The sequence below is a fragment of the Bufo bufo genome, chromosome 6, assembly GCF_905171765.1.
Source record: "Bufo bufo chromosome 6, aBufBuf1.1, whole genome shotgun sequence".
In the NCBI taxonomy this organism is placed as follows: Eukaryota; Metazoa; Chordata; class Amphibia; order Anura; family Bufonidae; genus Bufo; species Bufo bufo.
In genome coordinates this window covers 355,520,169-355,545,845 of record NC_053394.1, presented here as the reverse complement: position 1 = coordinate 355,545,845, position 25,677 = coordinate 355,520,169, and the positions used below count along the sequence as shown (strand labels likewise).

The 25,677-nt window shown below is 46.2% G+C and overlaps 1 protein-coding gene across 8 annotated transcripts in view; it reads left to right on the top strand.

Annotated features, from left to right (window-relative positions):
• The first annotated feature begins 8,800 nt into the window (after positions 1-8,800).
• EXOC7 (exocyst complex component 7) overlaps positions 8,801-25,677 on the top strand; it is a 69,967-nt gene continuing 53,090 nt past the window's right edge. For all 8 annotated transcript variants that reach the window (XM_040434663.1, XM_040434660.1, XM_040434664.1 and 5 more), the window contains exons 1-4: positions 8,801-8,938; positions 9,266-9,331; positions 15,774-15,958; positions 17,300-17,405. In XM_040434663.1, the coding sequence (XP_040290597.1) occupies positions 8,879-8,938; positions 9,266-9,331; positions 15,774-15,958; positions 17,300-17,405 (417 nt within the window). In that variant the 5' untranslated portion in view covers positions 8,801-8,878. The remainder of the gene's footprint in view (positions 8,939-9,265; positions 9,332-15,773; positions 15,959-17,299; positions 17,406-25,677) is intronic.

Below are 25,677 nucleotides of genomic sequence, written 5' to 3'. Positions count from 1 at the left end.
AGCCAGAGTTGCATCCCAACACAAGTACCACCCTGGAGTAATTCCCCAGTGAAATCACTCAGGGCATTGACTCTTGTAGGAGTGGTGCTCAAACTGCTAGGATGCATCTGTGGGACCCTCTTTCAGAGATGATGTCCTCCACTCGACTGAGGGTGTCTTCAGGAGAGGTGGGCAGTCAAGCTAGGCTATCAGACGGTCAACTCTGTAGCTGTGATGTCATCCTTCCTACAAAATGGACATGTGCACACCTGCAAGGAAGAATACAACATATAAATCATTTCCAGGCAATTGTGGAGGCAATAGAGAAGAAATATAAAATTTGATGTACACTAGAAATAAAACAAAACCCTGATAACGATTGATGCAAGAAATTATTTCAACTTCTAGAACAATAGTCTCCAACCTCTGGCTCAGCAAGTGCTGCTGTAGAAATACAACTCCCATCATCCCATAATAGCCAGCAATTGTCAGAACATGTTTGGAGTTGTTTTCCACTCACTAAACATCTCAGGGGAAATTTATCAAGAGCAGGGGGGATGCATTTAACCACTTCAGCCCCCCTAGCTTAAACACCCTTAATGACCAGGCCACTTTTTACACTTCTGACCTACCCTACTTTCACCGTTTATTGCTCGGTCATGCAGCTTACCACCCAAATGAATTTTACCTCCTTTTCTTCTCACTAATAGAGCTTTCATTTGGTGGTATTTCATTGCTGCTGACATTTTTACTTTTTTTGTTATTAATCGAAAATGACATTTTTCACTTTCAGTTGTAAAATTTTGCAAAAAAAACAACATCCATATATAAATTTTTCTCTAAATTTATTGTTCTACATGTCTTTGATAAAAAAAAAATGTTTGGGTAAAAAAAAAAAGGTTTGGGTAAAAGTTATAGCGTTTACAAACTATGGTACAAAAATGTGAATTTCTGCTTTTTGAAGCAGCTCTGACTTTCTGAGCACCTGTCATGTTTCCTGAGGTTCTACAATGGCCAGACAGTACAAACACCCCACAAATGACCCCATTTCGGAAAGTAGACACCCTAAGGTATTCGCTGATGGGCATAGTGAGTTCATAGAACTTTTTATTTTTTGTCACAAGTTAGCGGAAAATGATGATTTATTTACTTATTTATTTTTTTATTACAAAGTCTCATATTCCACTAACTTCTGACAAAAAATAAAAACTTTTATGAACTCACTATGCCCATCAGCGAATACCTTGGGGTGTCTTCTTTCCAAAATGGGGTCACTTGTGGGGTAGTTATACTGCCCTGGCATTCTAGGGGCCCTAATGTGTGGTAAGTAGTTTGAAATCAAAATCTGTAAAAAATGGCCGGTGAAATCCGAAAGGTGCTCTTTGGAATGTGGGCCCCTTTGCCCACCTAGGCTGCAAAAAAGTGTCACACATGTGGTATCTACGTACTCAGGAGAAGTTGGGCAATGTGTTTTGGGGTGTCATTTTACATATACCCATGCTGGGTGAGAGAAATATCTTGGCAAAAGACAACTTTTCCCATTTTTTATACAAAGTTGGCATTTGACCAAGATATTTATCTCACCCAGCATGGGTATATGTAAAAATTATACGGACGTCTGAATGGAGCCTTACAGGGGGGTGATCAATGACAGGGGGGTGATCAATGACAGGGGGTGATCCGGGAGTGTATATGAGGTGATCACCCCCCTGTCATTGATCACCCCCCTGTAAGGCTCCATTCAGACGTCCGTATGTGTTTTGCGGATCCGATCCATGTATCCGTGGATCCGTAAAAATCATACGGACGTCTGAATGGAGCCTTACAGGGGGGTGATCAATAACAGGGGGGTGATCAGGGAGTCTATATGGGGTGATCACCCCCCTGTCATTGCTCACCCCCCCTGTAAGGCTCCATTCAGATGTCCGTATGTGTTTTGCGGATCCGATCCATGTATCAGTGGATCCGTAAAAATCATACGGACGTCCGAATGGAGCCTTACAGGGGGGTGATCAATGACAGGGGGGTGATCAATGACAGGGGGTGATCAGGGAGTCTATATGGGTGCAATTGTAACAGAAAAACTGCAGCACTCTCCAGCCTTGATCCTTAATGCTTTATTTCACCAACAAAATGCGACGTTTCGATCAGTGTGATCTTTCTCAAGCAATGATTGCTTGAGAAAGATCACACTGATCGAAACGTCGCATTTTGTTGGTGAAATAAAGCATTAAGGATCAAGGCTGGAGAGTGCTGCAGTTTTTCTGTTACAATTGCATCTGGATCTGGGGAAGCTAAGGACTGGCTTCTGACACAGCGAGCACCACCACAGTAAGGAACATTCTATATTTTTCGTAGTGCTGCTGCACATTTTTTCTTTTTTGCCAAACGGAGTCTATGGGGTGATCAGTGGTTCATAAGGGGTTAATAAGTGACAGGGGGGGGGTGTAGTGTAGTTGTGTTTGGTGCTACTTTACTGAGCTACCTGTGTCCTCTGGTGGTCGATCCAAACAAAAGGGACCACCAGAGGACCAGGTAGCAGGTATATTAGACGCTGTTATCAAAACAGCGTCTAATATACCTGTTAGGGGTTAAAAAAATCGCATCTCCAGCCTGCCAGCGAACGATCGCCGCTGGCAGGCTGGAGATCCACTCTCTTACCTTCCGATCCTGTGAACTCGCGCGCCTGTGTGCTCGCGTTCACAGGAAATCTCGGCTCACGCGAGATGACGTTAGGCGGTCCGGAGGCGGTTAATTTATCATGAAGTTCACGCCTGGTTACAAATTAAGTGCATCCTCTGACAGTCTATGCGCCCTGAATGAATTCTTGACCAGCTCACAGCTGCCATAGATTTCGGTCATCATTTACAGCAGAAAACTATCATACATCAAGTAAATCTTCTGGGGCTAATGTCTAAGTCCACCCATTTCAAAAAATGAAGAGGCTGGCAGTAAAACGCCATTTACAAACATCATAAGCAGTAAGATAGGACAGAGACCAGTAAGATAGGATGAATAATAACCAGTAAGATAGGGTAATGACCAGTGGAAATGTCAGACTATTAAGATCACTGATACATACGATAATGGGCGATACAGTAATTAATAATGGGTAAATTGTGAGAGTCACCTACAATAAATATCATCCATAACCCCAATTGTAGTATCAAAAAACAGATTTTACTGATTCATGACCATACCCAAAAACAGGACATTGAGATAACCCATATTTCCCAACATATCTTCTTTGGTGTTCTACATCATTAATCTCAGTGAATTGAAGATAAGACAGTTAGCAGTAAAATAGGGCGGATAGAGACCAGTAAGGTAGGGTAATAACCAGTAAGTTAGGACAGTGACCAGTAATATATGGAAGTGAATTGTAAGATAAGGCAGTGATCTGTAAATTAGGGTGGGAAGTGACCAGTACGATAAAGGGGGCAGTGAATAGATGAACCAAAGGCACTTTCCAAATGGTCTGAAAGCTGGAACCTTATTGGCTTCTATGAACAAGCTCCACTCGTCTTATACAGAGGTTTAGATGAACCTCTTCATACACATAAATCATCCCATACAGTTCCCTGGTACAGTTATGATCCCCCTCCTGCAATGTCAGAACTTACCATGATCTAAAGAGGGGTCGCAGACTTCACTACAGACACACGGATGCTTCTCTCTTGCAGACAGAGGGGGATGTGATGCAGCAGAGCTGGGAGAGATCTTCCTCCTCCTGCAGCCGGTGACCAGGAATGACAGTTGGTAACAGCAATTATCAGTCATATTTCTGAGGGGAAGTGCTGATTGGTTGATCAGATTCTAATCCACCAATCAGCAGCTCTCTGTTCTCTACAGCCTGGAACTGGAGGAGCACACAACAGCCCGAGCCCTGAGTGCAGCACAACTGATGTGTGCGACTGCGAGGTGGACCAATTATTACCCCCATAGCAAAGTGTTGGTAGGGTTGATGCAAATTAAATTTCTCATTAGTGTCCATACTTTTGCTCTTTTTCCCCTGAAATGCTTCAACTTTTTTGTGTATAGCAGGGTACATATGGTTAAAGGAAAACATTTTTTTGTTTCACTATGCCGTAAATAAGCATTATTATTAATCCCACTAGATGGATTTCATCCCGTTCCTGTTATTTTTCACCTTCCTGACAGAGCCTAGTTTCAAAAATCTGTAACTTTGGGATGCTTTAATTATCCAAGCCATTAAGAGACTCTTTTTCTAATTTTTCGAAATTTTTATTTCTCTGCTTTTGTATTTAACTTTTTTTGCGATATGTTTAATTTAATTCTGTATTTGAGATAAAAAGAAAAAAGAAAAGAAAAAAGGAGAATATCCAGGAGGCTCCTGAAAAATGGAGAGATCTATTGCATGAGTTGGCAAATCTCCTGGGCATCACGAAAGACTTCTGGCACTTCCCGTACTACAGTCCTCCATGAACCTGTGTGTGGGATCAGATGCAGCTCTGGCACCCAAATGTACACCGAGGGGGCAGTGCCATGTCATGAAAAGGATGTGTGGCCTATTAGAATTGGGCATGGTCTGCAGAAAGGGGCTGTGCATTGTGCCTGTGTATACTATGAAGGGGACATGGCAGACTCCAAGAAATCAAGCACTGATGGCCTCACCTAAGGAAAGGGCATCAGAATTAAAGTTGCAATGAAAACTTGCTCTGCTATATGGCTGCCCAACTGCGGTGTACAGTACATTACACACCGATCAGCCATAACATTATAACCACATACCGTAGGTGAACTGAATAACATTATATTGTGTCAATATCAATTGTGGATTATACATATAAGGTGACAAGTGAACATTCAGTTCCTGAAGTTGATGTACTGGAAGCAGGAAAAAGCAGTCAGAGCACACTGTGCATTACAGCTTGCTGTATATGTAATTGAGACCCCAGACCTGACCTCTGAATTAATTCAGACCCGAACCAAGCCAAAAAATATATTCTAACCTCTGACCAGAACGTTAAATTATTTCAGACCTCGTAGCAAACCCCTAAGTTAAAGGAGCTGTCACTCCTTCACTCCTTGTTCACTGAAAATGTGGCCGCTGGAGTCATCAGCTGATGTTCTCTCAACATCTCCAGAAAACAGCTGATTTTGCTGGGGGAAGCCTCGACCATCCACATCCAGCCAGGTATTTCATTTCAGATGAATGGCTGTCCCTGTAATAGAAGGGTGACCTAAGTCAGGGATGCTTATACAAAGCATCTCTCAGTTTTAGCTCTTAGAGGGGAGTCCCAAGCCCTAATACAATGTCCTGATGCCAGGTTTCCTTGTTACACCAGAAGAACGTGAATTCCAGGCCCAAATACAACGTTCTGATGCCAGTTTCTTTTGCTAGTCAGGAAGAACGAACTGCAGCGTGTAACACCTATCAGTTGTGAGACACTGAGTAAGAGGATGGAAAGCTGGCAGGGAGTGGGCCCCTGTGTTAGGTGCCAAGGATGGGCCCCATCAAGCCTGGGAATTTAGGTACAGGGCTATGCAGTGAACTGAATCTTTGTGAAGGAATGATTCTGGAGTCTTGGATGAGGGCGACAGGGCAGACACGCATCTCTAGGCATGTTACTACACAAATCAGCATTGAAAAGTATTGGTAGAACGATGGTTCTGCTGTCCTGTGGCCAAATGTGCTTGAAGTTTATAGTCAGGGAACAGCTCCTTCTGCTTACAGAGAAATGACATTTTCTTTAGTTTTTAATCTTCTCTAAGTAAATGACAATAATTATTGACTAATTCAAGACCATTTATCCCGCTCCCCTAACAGACACATCTTTCAATTATTTAGTACATGTGTCTTTAAATGCCATAACTTATCTTTTCCTATTTGGTCATTTAGATAATGTCTGCGTTTTTTTAAAATGTTTTTTTTTGTGATAAGTGAGACATTTTATGTCATTTTTTATAATTTTTTGTTTTTGGGAAAATATTTTTTTAAGTGTTTCTGGTAGTATTCCCACGGTGCCAACCACCAGAGAGGCTGACACATTTCTTTGTTTGACTCCTGGGTCCCGCCGCCTACTAGGGAAGTGCCACTTTGTCACGCATTATGCTGCGCCTTTTTGTCAGAGTAGTTCCCCCTGAAAGAGGCGACCTTGGTGTGGTGAGTGGGCTTATGCTTTTTGATCAAAATGTACACTAATGCCTCTTGTACAGCATGTAGTATGGGGGCTGTACACTTCAATATGGCGCTGAGTAGCGAGTTTATTTAGATCAAAGCATAGCATTGTGGATGTGCGATCCAGTTCTGTTTTCTCCCCCTGATATATATATATTATTTTTTTTTTCGGAAAATGAAAAAAGAAAAAATTGTCTGTTTTCATATTTTCATATTTTCTTAAGTGTTTCTGTAAGTATTCCCACGGTCCCAACCACCAGAGAGGCTGACACTTTTTCCTATGGTGTGCAAGCACGACCACCGCTGATGAATTGCAGGGTGGTCATGATGCCTGGATATGAGCAGTGTATAATGTGATTGAAAATTGAATCAAGCCAGCAAAGGAAGCAATATAGACAATCACAATACATTAGTAAGTGCCTTTCATTAATATTGTTTACGTAATATATGACATTTGTCATATTGAATTAAAAAACTTGAAAACAAACTTTTCCCCCCTTTGACGGGATCACATGTCTGGTGTATGGGAAATAGACAGTTCACAGTGAGCAGGCTAAACTCCATGTCTGAAGAGGACCTCACCAGCAGGAAAACCTCTCTGTATATAACACATAGAAAAGGTCCGTCTGGTGTATGGGAAATAGACAGTTCACAGTGAGCAGGCTAAACTCCATGTCTGAAGAGGACCTCACCAGCAGGAGAACCTCTCTGTATATAACACATAGAAAAGGTCCGTCTGGTGTATGGGAAATAGACAGTTCACTGTGAGCAGGCTAAACTCCATGCCTGAAGAGGACCTCACCAGCAGGAGAACCTCTCTGTATATAACACATAGAAAAGGTCCGTCTGGTGTATGGGAAATAGACAGTTCACAGTGAGCAGGCTAAACTCCATGCCTGAAGAGGACCTCACCAGCAGGAAAACCTCTCTGTATATAACACATAGAAAAGGTCCGTCTGGTGTATGGGAAATAGACAGTTCACTGTGAGCAGGCTAAACTCCATGCCTGAAGAGGACCTCACCAGCAGGAGAACCTCTCTGTATATAACACATAGAAAAGGTCCGTCTGGTGTATGGAAAATAGACAGTTCACTGTTAGCAGGCTAAACTCCATACCTGAAGAGGACCTCACCAGCAGGAGAACCTCTCTATATATAACACATAGAAAAGGTCCGTCTGGTGTATGGGAAATAGACAGTTCACAGTGAGCAGGCTAAACTCCATGCCTGAAGAGGACCTCACCAACAGGAGAACCTCTCTGTATATAACACATAGAAAAGGTCCGTCTGGTGTATGGGAAATAGACAGTTCACTGTTAGAAGGCTAAACCCCATGTCTGAAGAGGACCTCACCAGCAGGAGAACCTCTCTATATATAACACATAGAAAAGGTCCGTCTGGTGTATGGGAAATAGACAGTTCACTGTTAGAAGGCTAAACACCATGTCTGAAGAGGACCTCACCAGCAGGAGATCTGATGGGGCCACATGCTGAGCTTTCCTTTGACCATGATGATGGTGAAATCACAGGTTACCGCCAGACTCTTGCGATCTGAATACTTTGATGGGAACATTTCACAGATAACTCTTGATGAGCAGAAAATTTGAGCCGATACTTTAGTTTTCTCGTACACTGGAAGGCGGACATTTCTCAGTGATTAGAGGCTCCTCTGCAGCATCATCTGAGCTCAAACCCTGTTCTCACAGGACTCGGGGTGAAGTGCGTCCATGATACGGATTCATGTTTTATGGTGATATTAAACAGTTAGGCCTCCTGCACACAAACGTTTTTTGTTTCCGTTTGGCAGAACGCTTTTTCAATCCCATATATGGAACCATTAATTTCAATGGGTACGCAAAAAAACGAAATGTACTCCGTATGCATTAAGTTTCCGTTTTTCAGTTCAAAGATAGAACAGGTCATATTATTGCCCGCAAATCATGTCCCGTGGCTCCATTCAAGTCAATGGGGCTGTAAGATGAACGGATACAGAATGCATCCATATGTTTTCCGTATTTGTTCAATTTTTGGCGGAACCGTCTATTGAAAATGTTATGCCTAGCCGAACTTTAGAATGTAATTACTGTATATGCCTTGTTTAAGTTCCTCAAAAAACGCAAACCAAACGGAAAAACGTAACGGAAACTGAGACAGTACTGAAACAAATTTTTTTTTTAAAGCGGATCCTTTTAAAACGGAACGCAAAACCATCCGGTCTTCTGCAGGAGGCCTTATAAGGATTAAAAATTAAAAAAGAGATTTTCTACCACTCATCTGTTCAACTTTATTTGGCAAAATTAATTGTAATGGATCACATACCACAAAGGGTTAAGAAGGTCCTTACGGAGTATGGAGTTTAGCCAATTCACTTTGCATCTGCTAAATCCCATCATAGTTCCGTATGGAGTTTAGCAAAATCAATGTGAGCTGGCTAAACACTAGCTCTGTTCCGGACCCGTCCACTAGGGGGCTAACAGGTCCGTACCGTGCATGGAGTTTAGACGGCTCTTAGAGGGCTGGCTATTTCCCATACTGCAAAAGGACCAGGTCCGTTTGGTGTCTGGAGTTTAGACACAACCATTATTTTCCTCCTCAGTCCCTCCCGTTCCCTGTTTGGAGCGTCTAACCTGCGCGGTCACATGACGCGCTGACGTAACGGTCATGTGATCGTGACGTCATCGGGTCCTTGTGTGTCAGGAAGGGTGGAGGGGACGTCCTGCGCTCCTGTCTCTGACATATCGGATAATAATCTGACGCGATGATCCCCAACGAGGACGCGTCCTCCAGGAAGAGGGAGATAGAGGAGAAGCTGAAGCAGGTGATGCGTGCGGCTGCATACACCTCCGTCGAGCAGAGGATGGCGCTGCAGCGAGCTTCACTCAGTGCGCATGCGCGGCCAGGACAACCTTTCCCTGTCCAGTAGGGCCCCTTGACTTGCATTGTCCTGCAGGATTTTCACATCCATAACCCCTAATATTTACTGTGACCCTCATTATGGTGAACTGCCCTCCCCAGTTGGTGACATTCTGTACCTCTGTTATTCCTCCTTGAAATGTAAGAACAAGTTGACAGCTGGCTGTGGGGCCACAGCCTATAGTGGTGGGATTAGTGTACAGCTAACCGTGTCTTCTGACCTTTATTGCAGGAAGAGGAAATGCTGACCTTCATCAAAGAGAGTCTGGATAAGAGCGACCAGCTGACCAACAATATGGTGAGTGCCCAGTATGGCCGTCATAGACGTGTGCAGAATCGGGTGGCGCCTGTGTGCTCCTTGCTTTTCTCGCACACCCATTTGCTTGAACGCACGAAAAAATGGCTCTCACTGGTGCACGGCGCGATTTGCCGTGAACAGACCGACGATCCGTGGAGAAAACCAGACGTGTGAATCGAGGCCAGTGTCCTGGAGCCCCAGGGGGGGTTTCTGCATGGATTTCTGCAAGATGGAACGGTCTCCAAAGGCTCTGCAGCAAATCTGCCATGTGTGAATGTAGCCAGAAGCCCCCTTTACACTGCCTGATGTTCGGGCGGATTATCACTGAAGGACGTTTGTACCATTACTCGTTAGCAAAACAATTGTTCATCATGTAGTCGGATCTTTCATGCGGTCACCTAAATCATGGCTTGCCGGCAGCAGATTGTGCATCTACACAGTGATTCTGTACGGGGATGAGCGATGGCATTAGTGATTACCTCCCCCCCCCCCCATGCTGTGGAGGAGATCGCTGCATGTAAATATGGTCTCCACTGACGAGCAGGCAATTGCCAGGAAGGAACGCCCCCTTCCAACAACCGCCAGCCTCATCTCTCAGTGTAAGGGCTTGTTCACACGACCGTGCCGTTTTTTGCGGTCCGCAAAAAAAACGGATGCCGCCCATGTGCCTTCCGCAATTTGCAGAACGGAATAGGCGGCCCATTATAGAAATGCCTATTCTTGTCCGCAAAATAGACAAGAATAGGACAGGACTCATCATGTTTGCGGGGCTAGGGAACGGGGGAACGGAGCAACGGATACGGACAGCACACAGAATGCTGTCTTTTGCGGACCCATTGAAATGTATGGTTCCGTATACGGAACGCAAAATACGTTCGTGTGAACGAGCCCTAAAGGGGCCTTAAAGAGGACCTGTCCCCTCTCCTGACCTGTCAGTTTTAGTAACTACATGCATCCCCATGTATTAACAATTCTGGAGCATCTATTCTTATACCTATGTTGTGCCATTCCTGTATTATTCCTGCTGGAAGTTTACAAATAAATTGCTAGCAGTCTGCAGTAAGGGTACTGCTTGGTGTTACCAATAAATTGTGTGTCTGACTCTGTCCAATGAGTGCTGCCAGTGTCAGACTGTGCAGGGACACCCCCCCCCCCCAACTGGTAACACCCATCTGTACCCTTACGTCAAGTTGCCGGATTTTTTTAAAAATAATTTCTAGTAGAAATAATAAAGGAATGACACAACATACAGACATAAGAACAGATGCTCCAGAATTGTTATTACATGGGGAATGCAAGTAGTTACTAAACCAGACCTGTCAGGAGAGGGGACGGGTCCTCTTTTCCTTTTTAAGGGTATATGTACACGGTGGCAAAATCTGTACCAGAAAATGCATGACCGTCACGTTCAGGCTGTAGTTCATACAGCGCAGATTTGAAATGTGCGTAGTGGATGCAAGAACGTACTATGGTGGGCGGCCACACGTAGATTAACTCCATTGAATGTGACATATCAAAAGTTTTCATCGGTGGGCGTCTGAGTGCTGAGACCCCGACCGATCACTATAAAGGGGAGAGAGACGCAATCGCATATCGCGCTGTCTCTCCTCGCTGCAGGAGACAGAATCGAGACAGGCCTATAGACTTGTAGTAAGGAGAGAGAGCGTGATACGTGAGCACATCTTTCTCCCCATTATAGAGATTGGCGGGGGTCTCGGCACTCAGACAGACCCCCCCCCCCCACCGATCAAGACCTTTGATATGCCTCTATGACATATCAAAAGTTTTACTGAAACTGAGTGACCCATTGACTCTGCAGATGTGCAGCAAGGTCAGGCTCAGATCTCTGCTCTGTTGTGTGAATCAGCCCTGGCACCTCACAGCCCCTCTGCCAGCCTCTCCAGTTCTGTACAAGGACTCATTGCCTCAGTAGTAGACAGTCACTGGAGCCATGATGTAGTCCATCGAGACAGGAGATGTTAGATGCCTCCATGTTGTCTTGCAGGCTCCCGATAGAGTGTGGTCTGGTCTCTGATAAGGGTGGGAGTCCTGCTGAAGTAGTCGCAGACCGCTCTGCCGCTCGTTGACTGCTCACATGCCAGTCCCTGGGCATAATGGATGCCACGGTTATTGGGGACACTCTTTGTCTCACTCACTCTCGATCATCAGGCAATCCAAATATGCCATCGCTCCTCCCTATGCTGCGGAGGAGATCGCCGCATGTAATAGCGAGCAGGCGATCGCCGGGAGGGAACGCTTCCCATCCTACAGTCGTCTGCCACGCTGGGGTGTGTAATACATACAGCCTTAGGGCATGCCGCAAAGTAAACAAAGACCAGTGGAGACGAGCAGAACAACAAGGGATTTATCAGGTGAGTAATGGTTATTTTATTTATTTTTTATTTTGTCACATTTACAGGAAAAGTTTTTTTCAGGAGAACACTTTTAATTATAATCTTAAAGGGGTTGTCCCAGGGCAACAAATTATCCCGTGGACAGTGATTAGTGTCAGATTGTGTCGGACCAAATTCTGCTACCCCTGTCAATCACAAGAACGGGTGTCCCCTCTTTAAATGAAGCAGTGGTCGAACATGGACACTGCTCTCCATTCAAAGTCTACCGGACTGATGAAGATTGTTATTTCTCACCCGTATTATTGGGGGACACAGTCTTGACCATGGGTATAGCTATTGCCACTAGGAGGCGACACTAAGCAAAAAAAAGTGTTTGTTACATGGTAGCATACCCTCCTTCCATAGGCGGAGTAATTGCATTTGCACTGGATACCGGCCAGCCTGTAAAAAAGGCAGAGTAATTGCACTTGCACTGGAGGCTGTACTGCCTGTAGTATTGCCTCCTGCCATAGGCGGAGTAATTGCACTTACACTGGATGTGGTACTGCCTGTAGTATTGTCTCCTTCCATAGGCGGAGTAATTGCACTTACACTGGATGCTGTACTGCCTGTACCATTACCCTCCTTCCATAGGCGGAGTAATTGCACTTACACTGGATGTGGTACTGCCTGTAGCATTACCCTCCTTCCCTAGGCAGTGTAATTGCACCTACACTGGATGCTGTACAGCCTGTAGCACAGGCATGCTCAACCTGCGGCCCTCCAGCTGTTGCAAAACTACAACTCCTATCATTCCCGGATAGCCTACAGCTATCAGCCTACAGAAGGACATGGTGGGAGTTGTAGTTTTACAACAGCTGGAGGGCCGCAGGTTGAGCATGCCTGCTGTAGCATTACTCTCCTTCCATAGGTGGAGTAATTGCACTTGCACTGGATACTGGGCAGCTTATAGTATTACCTCCTTCCAGAGGCAGAGTAATTGCACTTACTGGGTGCTGTACTGCCTGTAGCATTACCTCCTTTCATAAGGCGGAGTAATTGCTTTTGCACTGGATACCGTGCAGCTTATAGCATCACCCTCCTTCCATAGGTGGAGTAATTATTTACATTGGGTGCTGTACTGCCTGTTGCATTACGCTTCTTTCATAGGCGGAGTAATTTGCACTGGATACCGTACAGTCGGTAGCGTTGCGCTTCCTTCTTAGGCGGAGTACTTGCATTTCCATTGGGTACTGTATAGCCTGTACCATTACCCTCCCATAGACAGGGTAATAGCACTTCCATGGGGTACCGTACAGTCCGTTCCATTATTCTCTTTCCATAGGCAGAGTAGTGCCACTAACTCTGGACACGGTACAGCCGGTAGCTTTACCCTCCTCTCATGGGCGGAGTAATTGCCATTCCAGTGGGTGCCGTTCGGCCGGTAGCATTACCCTCCCTTTTTTTTTAAAGGACGAAGTGTTTGCACATTTTTAGGCAGAGTATTGGCACCTTCGGTGGGCTCCTGTACATCAGGTAGCATTGTTCTCCTTCCATAGGCGGACTATTTACACCACCACGGGATACCAGAAGTCCTGTAGCACTACCCTCCTTCCATGGCGGGGGAAGTTGCACTATCACTGGATCCTATGCTTCCGCTAGCATTCCTCTCCTTCCGTAATAGGAGTATTTGCAGTTACTCTGTATACTGTACATTTTGTGGTATTGCCCTCTTTGTATAGAGTAGTTGCTCTACCACCGGTTCCTATACAGGCTATTGCATTACCCTCCTTCATTGGGCGGGTAACTGCACTTCCGCTGGATACCATACGTCCTGTTGCACGTCCTGCACTGTAGATCCGGTAGCATTACCCTCCTTCTATTGGTGGAGAAGTTGCACAGCCAGTAGTGCTTACACTACCAAACATTGTGTCAGGTTTTCCTCTTCAGTCAGCGGAGTGATGCTCTATCGCATTTTCCATCTTTCTTAGGTGGGACGGTAGCTGACAGGCTGTGGACTCCACGATCGACATCCATTCTCTGTCAGTAGATGGAGCAGATGTGTTGCTTGTCAGTTTCCTTGCCCCTCAATTGAAGGATGACGCTAGCACCATATTCTGGGTGTTTACTGCTGTTTGTCCTCATTCTCAGGGGGAGCCTCTCCTCTGGTCCTGGAAACCATAGTTGGGCTATTGCCTCCCTCCTATGAGGCAGCCTTGCACTGGCCATAGATTTTATGGGTACTCTTGTTCCGTGCCCCTGCTGTGGGACTCCGTCCCAGGGGGAGTATTTCTGTTCATCGTCTCCCTTCTAGGGGTGGAACCTTCTCGCTAGTTGTAGCTGTGATTGTGCCTACGTTTCCTTCTCACAGGTGGCACTGTGCTCATGTTCTGCCATCACCAGGTGCGATAGATCCTCCAGGCCTTATATGTATGGGGTTCCTAAAGGCGCTGGCTGTCAGGTATTCGTATTCCCTATAGTGCGGTCATTTGCCCATACCATGACAGGTTTCAGCTGGTGGGGTTGCTCACTTCTCGTAGGTATTAGTACGGCTTTCGGTGCATGGTATAACCTGCCGATTTCTAGGGCACGGGCTTCGAGCCTTTACAGGCATCGGTGACAGCATCAGCGTTGCCTCCGTGTGGTTTTGGGTATGCACTTATTCACATATGTGTATTGTTTTCATGTCTCCCCTCCCCGGGTAGAGCGGTCATACTGTCCTTGTTGTCACCCCTAGATGCTGGTTCCCTACTGAGCCGCATTAGCCTTCTCTACTTCTCTCCTTTCGTAGGGCGAGTAGTTGCACTTTCTCCACATACTGTTACTGCTTGCTCGGCTAGTGTTCATAGCCATTGGCCTGCGCGAGTGGTGCTGGTCCAGGTTCTCTAGCCCTGATTTTTTTGTCATGGTCCCGTTGGAGTGTTCTTCTTTTCTGGCACTCCGGTATGGTGTGTGCGCCCCCTTACTGGCTTCCGTTGAATCCTTGGGACCTTAATCTGGTGCTCAGTGCTCTTCAGTCCTCTCAGTTTGAACCATTGCAGCAGGTGTCCCTTTGCTTACTGTCCTGCAAGGTGGCCTTTTTGGTGGCAGTCTTTTCCATCCGTAGGGTGTTGGATCTAGTGGCTATTGCCTGTCGGTTGCCCTTCATCATCAGCAGGCATCTGGTTTGGATTTGCATCTCTCTGTTTCAGACGTCCTCTTTCCGACGGACGGATTCATTATTCGTCATTCCGGAGGGACCGAGACGAGGGCTGGCTGTCTCCAAAGTTTCCATTTCCTGATAGATTCGTTTGGCCATGGTGGAAGCGTACCGCTTCAGTGGCCGGGGTCCACCTTTCCGGGTTACTGCTCATTCTGCTCAGGCAATGGTTGGGCAGTACATTATAGGGCTTCGGCCTTTCAGGGGTGCAGGGTGGCTGCCTGGTCACACTTTTTCAAATTTTACAGAGTGCACACCTTTGCATCTTCTGACGCTTCTCTGGGACATAGAGTTTTGCAGAAAGCGGTCCTCGGATTGGCCGGATGGCTTATTTGTTTATGACCCATCCTGGGGACTGCTCTGAAACGTCCCAAGGTCAAGACTGTGTCCCCCAATGATACGGATGAGAAAACTCGATTTTTGTACTTAATGTAGAATCTGTTTCTCTTCCGTTCATTGGGGGACACAGCTCCCACCCTGTATGTACATTACTGGTTCTCCTAGATGGGTCCTTCTGGTTCTTCAGGATGACCCATCTCCGGGGTCACTTTTTTTGCTTAGTGTCGCCTCCTAGTGGCAATACCCAAGGTCAAGACTGTGTCCCCCCAATGACAAAAATCGAGTTTTCCGGCACTCTCGTAGGGTGTGTATGGAGTGGCATTTCATATGCTTGACCGCCGCTCCATTCTACAGAAAACATGGAAGCCTCGTTCTTAGGATCAGTGGAGATCTGAGTGGTCGGACCCTCTCTGAACAGGTACTTATCACCTATAAATGAACAGCCCCTTTAAGCTGACCTCTGTAACCTATCTGTGAAGAATAACTAATTCCATTCAATTTGTGACTTATCCCAGAAGGTGCGGGCCTTCAGTGACATGGCCAGTTATCACAGCTTCTTCTTCTCTCGCAGGTGTCCATCCTTTCTTCCTTCGAGAGCCGACTTATGAAGTTGGAAAATTCCATCATCCCCGTCCACAAGCAAACAGAGACGCTACAGCGGCTGCAGGAGAATGTGGACAGCACTCTTTCCTGCCTCGATCACGTGATTAGTTATTACCATGTGGCCACAGAAACAGAAAAGGTCATCAAAGACGGGTAAGAAGTGGACCAGGGTCTTCTGAGAGGAACACCCAAGCTGCTCACACTTAGCAGTTAATGGAGAGAGCCAGGCACTTGCAGTGTGCTCTTCATTCACGTCGGGGTCCCGCTCTTGAGATAGGAGCAGATCCCAGAGTGGGGACCTGTACCTATTGGACATTTATGGCCTATCCTATAAATGTTGAGACCCAACATTTAAGGACATTACTTGTGCTCTTTAGGTCTGATTTTTAGTGCATAGAGGGAGGTTAGCTTCTTGTCTTTTCTGGTTCATTTGTTTTCCCCTCTAAGGCTATGAACCTATGTCACCACTGTCTTGCAGCCTCTGAATCTGACCGGTGGAGCTGAGGGTGAAGATGGTGACCATGTGATAAGGGAAGCAATGATTGGGTCTTAGGCCACAGAGCACTCATGTCATAGCCATAGCATTGCCCCTGGTCTCAGGGGATGATTCTTTCTCGCATATATCTACCTCTTTTTTGTATTGTCTTGCACCCCCAAATAAAAAATAAAAAAAATGTCATACAAGCCAGCGCCAAGGGGTGATCCTTACCTGATTTTCATTTTCATTTAATTTTCTATCGAGTATGACCACTTTTTAGCTCTAGATTAGGATCACTAATTGCAGTTGAGCTATGGAAAGTGTACCTGCTCTTACCAGGGGTTCATGGTATTGCTCTGTGCTTTCCCTGTACTTTACACTGCTGCTCTGCGTCTGTTGGACTGTGTAAGTCCCAACGCAAGCTTGCTAGTGAGTTAGTATTTGGACGGCAATTTTTTTGACTACAGGACACGAAAAAAACTAAAAGCAACCAATGGCAATAAGGCTGGGTTCACATCACGTTTTTCCCAGCCATTTAACGTATACAAAAACGTATACAAAAACGTCTGATGCAATTCAGTGGCATCCGTTCACCATAGAGTTCTATTGTAAAAAAAAAATTTTTTTACCGGACTCTGCAGGATATAAAAACGTGGTGTGCTACGTTTTTGTATCCTTTTTTTTCTAATGTATATGTCAAATGGAGGCATAATACGTGATGTGAAGCCAACCTATCAAAGCCACTTAGATACTCCGTTCCTTCATAAATTATAATGAAAATGTGGCAAACAGCTTAGTCGTTGTCACTCGTCTTTTCTGCTGTGTAGTAAAATGTGAGTGTGAACCCTATTCACCGATCTCTACAAATATATACATATAGTCAAATGTATACATGACCAAAAAATAAGTATCCCGCTCTCCCTACTGGTGAACCCCTTGTTGCGCTCATTCGCTTCCCTTGCTCATCTAAGTTTACATTGTATGTAATATTTTCCCTTTTTTTTATTTTTCCTCAGACCATCAGGACGACTAGAGGAATACCTTAGCTGTATCGCCAAAATTCAGAAGGCAGTAGAATATTTTCAAGACAACAATCCAGACAGCCCTGAGCTAAACCGAGTGGTACGTCAAGTGCAGCTGACCCCCTTAGGCGTGTGCTTGCAGTATTGTGCTAAAAGAGGTGCTGTCACCTCTCCTCTCCTGGTGGGGGGGACGGGGTCTCTGTACAGTCTGACACTATCCAGTCAGGGCGCTTTAAACTGCGCAGGGACACACCTGTCCTGGTAACGCCCAGTTTTAACTTCATTCATAAACTTCTAGCAGGAATAGTAGAGGCATGACACCACGTACGGTTATAAGAAAAGATGCAAGAATTGTCATTTTGTGTGGCATACCAATAAGTTACTAAAACGGACAACTCAGGAGAGGTGACAGCTCCTCTTTTCATTTTCATTTTTTTTAGGGGTTATGCGGCACGAATAGGACCCCCACAGAGGGCAAGATGGTAATAGATTTGTCCTAGTCCAGTGATGATGCACAAATTTATTCTAGGGAGAGAACTACATATTAAAGGGGTTCTCCAAGAGGTGTTAAAATTCATCAGGAGCAGGAAAACAAAACTCGTATTCCCCTTTAAAATGTCCTGCCGGTCCCTCGTTGCTGCTTAAATCTCCACTGGGCCCACAGGGGTTATACATCTGTGTCATACATCTTTCCAGTGACGGCTGCATCCCGTCACTGGCCTTGTTGAATGTGACCCCTTTACTACAGGCCCAGTGGGGACCAGAGCGGTGGCACAGAATATTTTAAAAGTAATTTTTTTTTTTTTGTTTTTTTTTTAGTTTTAAAAAGTTCCCTGCCAAATTTGAACAAATTTTGGGGAAACCCTATAAAGCATAGATCAGATGTGACTGTAGTAACCCACAATATCGCAGTAACGAGAGTATGGGAGGCTGAGATATGGAGCCTTGTTTGATGGATCGTCACAGCTGCTTTAGCTGTCCATGTGCCTGCATGGACCCCACCAAGCAATATATCTCTAAGGGCCCTTGCACACGACCCTATGCCCTTCGAGATATACGGTCCGTGAGCGGGCCATATGTCGCGGAGCGGCATTGATCGGGAGCACACAGCATCATAGATTACAATGATGCTGTGCATGTCGGGCCGCCCGCGGGGCTATTGTCCTGCACTCATATGATCATATAGTGCGGGACAATAGCCCCAAGGGCGGCCCAACGTGAATAGCATTATTGTAATCTATGATGCTGTGCGCATGCTCAATGCCGCTCCAGGACATATGGCCCGCTCACGGACCGTAAATCTCGGAGGGCATATGGTCGTGTGCAAGGGCCCTAACTCAGTTTCTGAGTTTTCTAACGCTTTATCATGATCAAGAGCTTGTAAATTATCTGAAGTTCGTTGGCGAGGAAAATAAATCACTTTAACCACTTCACATCCGCCTATAGGATATAAACGTCATATGGGTGGATGTTCTTGAATGTCTATTCAGAGATGGCAGCTGCACGCTAATCGTACAGCTGCCGAGCGGGGGGCCGCTGTCAGTGACAGCAGGGCAACCCAGAGAGAAGGCAAAGACAGTTCCTAGGTGTCCCTGCCTTCTAAATCACTGTATACACAGCGCTCAAGGAGAAATAGTAAAAAAATAAACAAGTGAAGTTAAATGTCCCCCAGAGGTCTTGTATGACCTTATGGGGAACGCAAAGTGGGAAATAAAAATAAAAAAAGGTTTCACATGTAAAAAATAATAATAAAATGTTAAAAATAGAAAAAAATTAAATAAAATAGACATATTTGGTATTGCTGCGTCTGTAACGGCCGGCTCTATAAATATATCACATGATCCACCCAGTCCAATAAACACCATAAAAAACTAAAATAAAAACTGTTAAAAAAAGCAATTTTTGTCATTTTACATTTTGGTTACCTTGCTTTACAAAAAAAATTAATATAGAGCAATTAAAAATCATATGTACCCTGAAATAGTACCAATAAAACTGGCACCTTAGCCCCTAGTTTCCAAAATGGGGTCACTTTTTGGAAGTTTCTACTGTAGGGGTGCATCAGGTGGGCTTCAAATGGGACACGGCAGCTAAAAACCAGTTCAGCAAAATCTGCCTTTCAAAAACCATACAGCATTCCTTTTCTTCTGCTCCCTGCCGTGTGCCGTTACATCAGTTTACGACCACATGTGGGGTGTTTCTGTAAACAGCAGAATCGGGGTACTAAATATTGAGTTTTGTTCGGCTGTTAACCCTCGATGTGTTAAAGAAAAAAAATGGATTAAAATGTAAAATATGCCAAAAAAGTGACATTTTGAAACTTCATCTCCTTTTTACTTTAATTCTTGTGGAACACCTAAAGGGTTAACAAAGTTTGTAAAATCAGTTTTGTGTAACTTGAGGGGGCGTAGTTTGTACAATAGGGTCATTTATGGTCACCAGCGCTTCCTGAGGTTCGCGATAGGAAACTGTCATTACCAGTTTGTCGCCCTCCCGTTCGGGCTGGCAACTGCGCCTCGGGTCTTCACAAAGATTCTGGTCCCTCTTCTCGCCCTGCTCCGTTCCAGAGGCATCTTCCTTATGCCTTATCTGGACGACATTCTCATCAAAGCCCCTTACTTTGCTCAGGCATCCAACAGCTTACAGATCACGCTAGAAGCCCTGGCGCGTTTCAGGTGGTTGGTCAACCTGCAGAAGTCATCTCTGACGCCCTCCAGGCAATTGGTCTTCCTGGGTATGCTTCTGGACACTGACACGGCCATGGCACGGGTTAGCCTTCCCCTGGACAAGCAACTGGCCTTGCACAGTTCCGTGAGGAGACGTGGGGAACGCAAAGTGGGAAATAAAAATAAAAAAGGTTTCACATGTAAAAAATAATAATAAAATGTTAAAAATAGAAAAAATAAAATAAAATAGACATATTTGGTATTGCTGCGTCTGTAACGGCCGGCTCTATAAATATATCACATGATCCACCCAGTCCAATAAACACCATAAAAAACTAAAATAAAAACTGTTAAAAAAAGCAATTTTTGTCATTTTACATCACAAAAAGTGCAACTCCAGGTGATCAAAAAGGGCTATGTCCCACAACATGGTACAAATAAAACAGTCACTTCATCCCGCAAAAGATGAGCCCCTACATAAGAAAATCGCTCAAGAAATAAAAAGAACTATAGCTCTCAGAACATGGAGACTTTAAAACATAATTTTTTGTTTAAAAAATGCTATTATTGTGTTAAAGTGAAATAAAAAATAATAATATACATATTAGATATCGCCGCGTCCGTAACAACCAGCATTATAAAATATCACATGACCTAACCCCTCAGGTGAACACCGTAAAAAAATAAAAACAGTGCCAAAAAAGCCACATAATAAATGATCAAAAAATCATATGTACCCAAAAATGGTACAAATAAAAACGTCAACCCTTCCTGCAAAAAACGAGCCCCTGCACAAGACAATTGACAGAAAATTTAAAAAAATATGACGTTCATAAAATATAGACACAAAAACATAATTTTTTTTCAAAAATGCTTTATTATGTAAAACTGAAAAAAAACAACAAAGAAAGTAGACATATTTGATATCATTGTGTCCGTAACAAACTGCTCTATAAAAATAGCAGATGATCTACCCTGTCAGATGAATGTTGTAAAAAATAAAAACAGTGCAATTTTTTTGGTTACCTTGCTTTACAAAAAAAATTAATATAGAGCAATTAAAAATCATATGTACCCTGAAATAGTACCAATAAAACTGGCACCTTATCCCCTAGTTTCCAAAATGGGGTCACTTTTTGGAAGTTTCTACTGTAGGGGTGCATCAGGTGGGCTTCAAATGGGACACAGCAGCTAAAAACCAGTTCAGCAAAATATGCCTTTCAAAAACCATACAGCATTCCTTTTCTTCTGCTCCCTGCCGTGTGCCGTTACATCAGTTTACGACCACATGTGGGGTGTTTCTGTAAACAGCAGAATCGGGGTACTAAATATTGAGTTTTGTTCGGCTGTTAACCCTCGATGTGTTAAAGAAAAAAAATGGATTAAAATGTAAAATATGCCAAAAAAGTGACATTTTGAAACTTCATCTCCTTTTTACTTTAATTCTTGTGGAACACCTAAAGGGTTAACAAAGTTTGTAAAATCAGTTTTGTGTAACTTGAGGGGGCGTAGTTTGTACAATAGGGTAATTTATGGGGGGTTTCTACTATGTAAGCCTCACAAAGTGACTTCAGACCTGAACTGGTCCTTAAAATGTGGGTTTTGGAATTGCTTCTAAAATTCTAAGCCTTCTAACGTCCTAAGAAAATAAAATGACATTTACAAAAAATGATGCCAACATAAAGGAGACATATGGGGAATGTTAAGTAATAAATATTTTATCACTGTCTGTTTTAAAAGCAGAGAAATCAGAAATTTTGAAAATTGTGAATGTTTCTAAATTTTTGGTAAATTTTGGATTATTTTATAAATGTGAAATATATCGACTCAAATTTATGACTGTCATGAAGTACAATGTGTCACGAGAAAACAATCTCAGAATGGCTTGGATAAGTAAAAGTGTTCCAAAGCTATTACCACATAAAGTGACACATGTCAGATTTGCAAAATTAGGCTCTGTCAGGAAGGGGGCAAATGGCCCGGGTGTGAAGTGGTTAAAGGAGTTTTCTCGCCCATATTCATTGGGGGACACAGGAACCGTGGTATAGCTATGTCCTCTAGGAGGCGTTGACACTAGTAAAAGCTGTTAGCTCCTCCCCTGGCAGCTATACCCCCTCCAGCCTGGAGAGAGAGCTTCAGTTTTTTCTAGTGTCAATAGGAGGCAAGACCTCCCTGCTCCTGAAGAATTTTTATTTTAGTTTTATTTTATTTATTTTTTTGGTGGGAAACAGTGGATGCCTTGCCTCCCTGTTCTCCCGGAGGGAGCACGCCAGCGTTGGTTCGCCATGCTGCCTCCTCCCCCCACAAGAAGACAAGGTGGACCAGGGCAGCCTCGCTCCCCTGCATCCCGCTAGCCAAGGGGTCACCCGTCCAAGTCCCTTAATTCCAGCTTCCTGCCACTTCGGTGCCAGTGGCTGAAGGGGTGACCCTGCTGGACCAGGAAGGGTGAAGATGGCGGCTGGACAGTTAAGTAGAGCCTCGTTCCGCCCGCCCGTCGCCCCCAGACTGTCAGTCAACTGCCTCTGCAGGCTGCATGTATCCACTCTGGGCCACACACTGGGCTGTGACTTTGCTTTTTACCACCTCATGTGCCTCCCTGAACGGTCGGCTGCCTTGGTGGAGTAGTGCTGTAGCGCTGGGGCACAGACATGGGCCGCTCTCGCAGGCAGTCGGCTTACAGCGGCTCAGGCTCACAGTGATCCTGTTCTTCACGGATCTGGCGGACGCATATTAATAGCGCTGCCTTAGCAGAGCAGGGGGACAGGGGGATCGCTACAGAAGAGCGATTTCTACAAATGGGGGTTAATGAGCGCACGCATAAGAGCGGCTCTCTGGAGGGATGCAGGACCCGAGGGGGAGGGGCCTATCTTCCCGCCACAGCGCTCGGCCAGTTTCCGGTCTCTCTCTCTCTGTCTACATCTCTGGTCCTGGTAAGAGCTGTCCCCCCCCCCCCCCCCCCCCCCTCCTCAGGTCACTGTATCCCTCCAGCCTCTGATATCTTTGATATCTTGCGGTTTTCGCCATGTCTGATCCACCTGGGGTTCTTCTGCGGCCAGTGGCTATTCACTATGCCTGCTCTTTATGTCAGGTTAAATTCTCTGGCGGGCAACAGGATTCGGTCTGCACTGCTTGTCAGATGCTCAGGCAGGGCCCCCCCATCCCCCCCTTCAGCCCATACCGCTGCTCCCCCTCTGGCATCTGAGTTACCCGACTGGGCCAAAACGCTCTCTCAACGCTCAAATCTCCCAATCCACCCTATCTATAGTGGGTCACTTAGTTGAGAATCCGCCAACGACGCATACTGCAGATGCACCCTCCAGAGTTTCCGGCTCAGACGACCCCCCCCCCCGAGGTCTCTTCCTCCCGGTGATTCCGTCAGCGCACGGCATTCACAAAAGCGTCCTAGAATACGCCAGATTTCTTCCTCTGACGCATCTCCCTCTTCACCACGTGTACGGTCTCACTCTGGGTTTTCTTCTCCTGGAGAAGTGCCGTCCGATAGTGAGATTGGGTATTGGATTTGGATTTCGATGCGGAGCAGTCTTCTAAGTTGGCCTCCACTGTGGATAGCCTCATTGCTGCCATCCGGGTGCAGGACGACCCCCCCCCCCCCCACTGACCAGCAGGGGGTGTCCTTCTTCCGTCCGCAACAGGACTCAAAGGTGTTTCCTCGCCATAAGGATTTTTCGGCAGTGGTTTCCCAAGCTTGGGATCACCCAGATATGCGTTTTTACGCCCCCAAAAAACTGAACGTCCTATATCCTTTTCCAGCGGACTGTGTTTCCACGTGGATATCCCCTCCTAAGGTGGACCCACCCGTAGCACGGCTAGCCAAAAATACCGCTATTCCGATAGCTGATGGATCCTCTCTCCAGTCCGCTGAAGATCGTCGGATGGAATTCTTGACGAAGTCCATTTTTGCAGCCACGGGGTCAGCCCTCAGGCCAGTGTTCGCCTCCGCATGGGTGGCAAAGGCAATTTCCGAGTGGGGCAGCCAGCTGGAACAGGACTTAGTATCCGAGGTCCCTGCTCAGGACCTCCGATCCTTGGCGCAGCTGATCATTCAGGCAGGGAAGTTCCTCTGCGAGGCGTCCCTGGACGCTGGCGCCCTCATTGCGCGCTCTTCGGCGCTTGCAGTCACCTTACGCCGCGAGCTGTGGCTGAAGGTGTGGGCAGCGGACGCGACTTCTAAGCATTCTTTGGTCGGTCTCCCCTTTGCTGGCACCCGTCTCTTTGGTTCTCGGCTGGACGAAATCTTCCACAGCCTAGGGCCAAGTGGACCTCTCACGTTAGGTCAGGTTCCTCACGTGGTAGACTTTTTCGTAGATTTGCTAGTTCCCGCCCCGCAGTGAGTTTCTCCGCTGGGGGCGGCGGCTTTCCTTCACAGGATCGACGCAAGAAGCCGTCCTTTCGGGCACAGCCCTCCTGGCGTCCCAGACCTCAGGCCGCTCGACCCCCTGCGGCTAAGCAGGCCTCAGCCTGAAGGTGCACCCCCGCCCAACCGGGTGGGGGGCCACCTCCTCCTCTTCCAGGACGTCTGGCGGACCCACGTGTCCGACGCCTGGGCGCTCGAAATTGTATCCTCGGGATACCTGATTGAGTTCCTGTCCCTTCCCCCAGACAGGTTTTTTCAATCCCGTCTTCCACAGGACCCCGAGCGGGCAGCTGCCTTCTCCCAGGCCATTCAGTCCCTCCTGGACTGGGGAGTCATCTCTCCCGCTTCCCCAGCAGAGAGGTTCAAGGGGTTCTATTCGAACCTTTTCGTGGTTCCCAAAAAGGAGGGCTCGGCGCGTCCGATCCTGGACTTCAAACTGCTAAACAAGTTCCTTCGCCTTCAGCATTTTCGGATGGAATCCCTTCGTTCTGTAATTGCTTCTTTAGAGCAGGGGGAATTCCTTTCGGCCATAGATATTCAAGATGCATACCTCCACGTCCCCATCGCGCGGAGTCACCAGCGCTTCCTGAGGTTCGCGATAGGAAACTGTCATTACCAGTTTGTCGCCCTCCCGTTCGGGCTGGCAACTGCGCCTCGGGTCTTCACAAAGATTCTGGTCCCTCTTCTCGCCCTGCTCCGTTCCAGAGGCATCTTCCTTATGCCTTATCTGGACGACATTCTCATCAAAGCCCCTTACTTTGCTCAGGCATCCAACAGCTTACAGATCACGCCAGAAGCTCTGGCGCGTTTCAGGTGTTGGTCAACCTGCAGAAGTCATCTCTGACGCCCTCCAGGCAATTGGTCTTCCTGGGTATGCTTCTGGACACGGACACGGCCATGGCACGGGTTAGCCTTCCCCTGGACAAGCAACTGGCCTTGCACAGTTCCGTGAGGAGACTTCTCGACTGCAGACTTCCGTCCATTCGGCTCTGCATGAGGACGTTAGGGAAGATGGTCGCCTGTTTCGAGGCGATTCCCTTTGCCCAGTTCCACTCTCGCATGTTCCAGAGAGCGATCCTGTCCTCCTGGGACAAAGAGAGTCTGGACTATCCCATCCGCCTCTCTCCTCAGGTGCGGTCGTCCCTTTGTTGGTGGCTGTCTGTTCCAGTCCAGGGAAGGTCCTTCCTTCCGATCTCCTGGACGGTTGTTACCACCGACGCCAGTCTCCTGGGTTGGGGAGGAGTATTCCCTCCCAGGACAGTCCAAGGCACATGGTCTCGGTCAGAGTCCAAGCTCCCGATCAATGTCCTGGAACTTAGGGCGATTCTTCT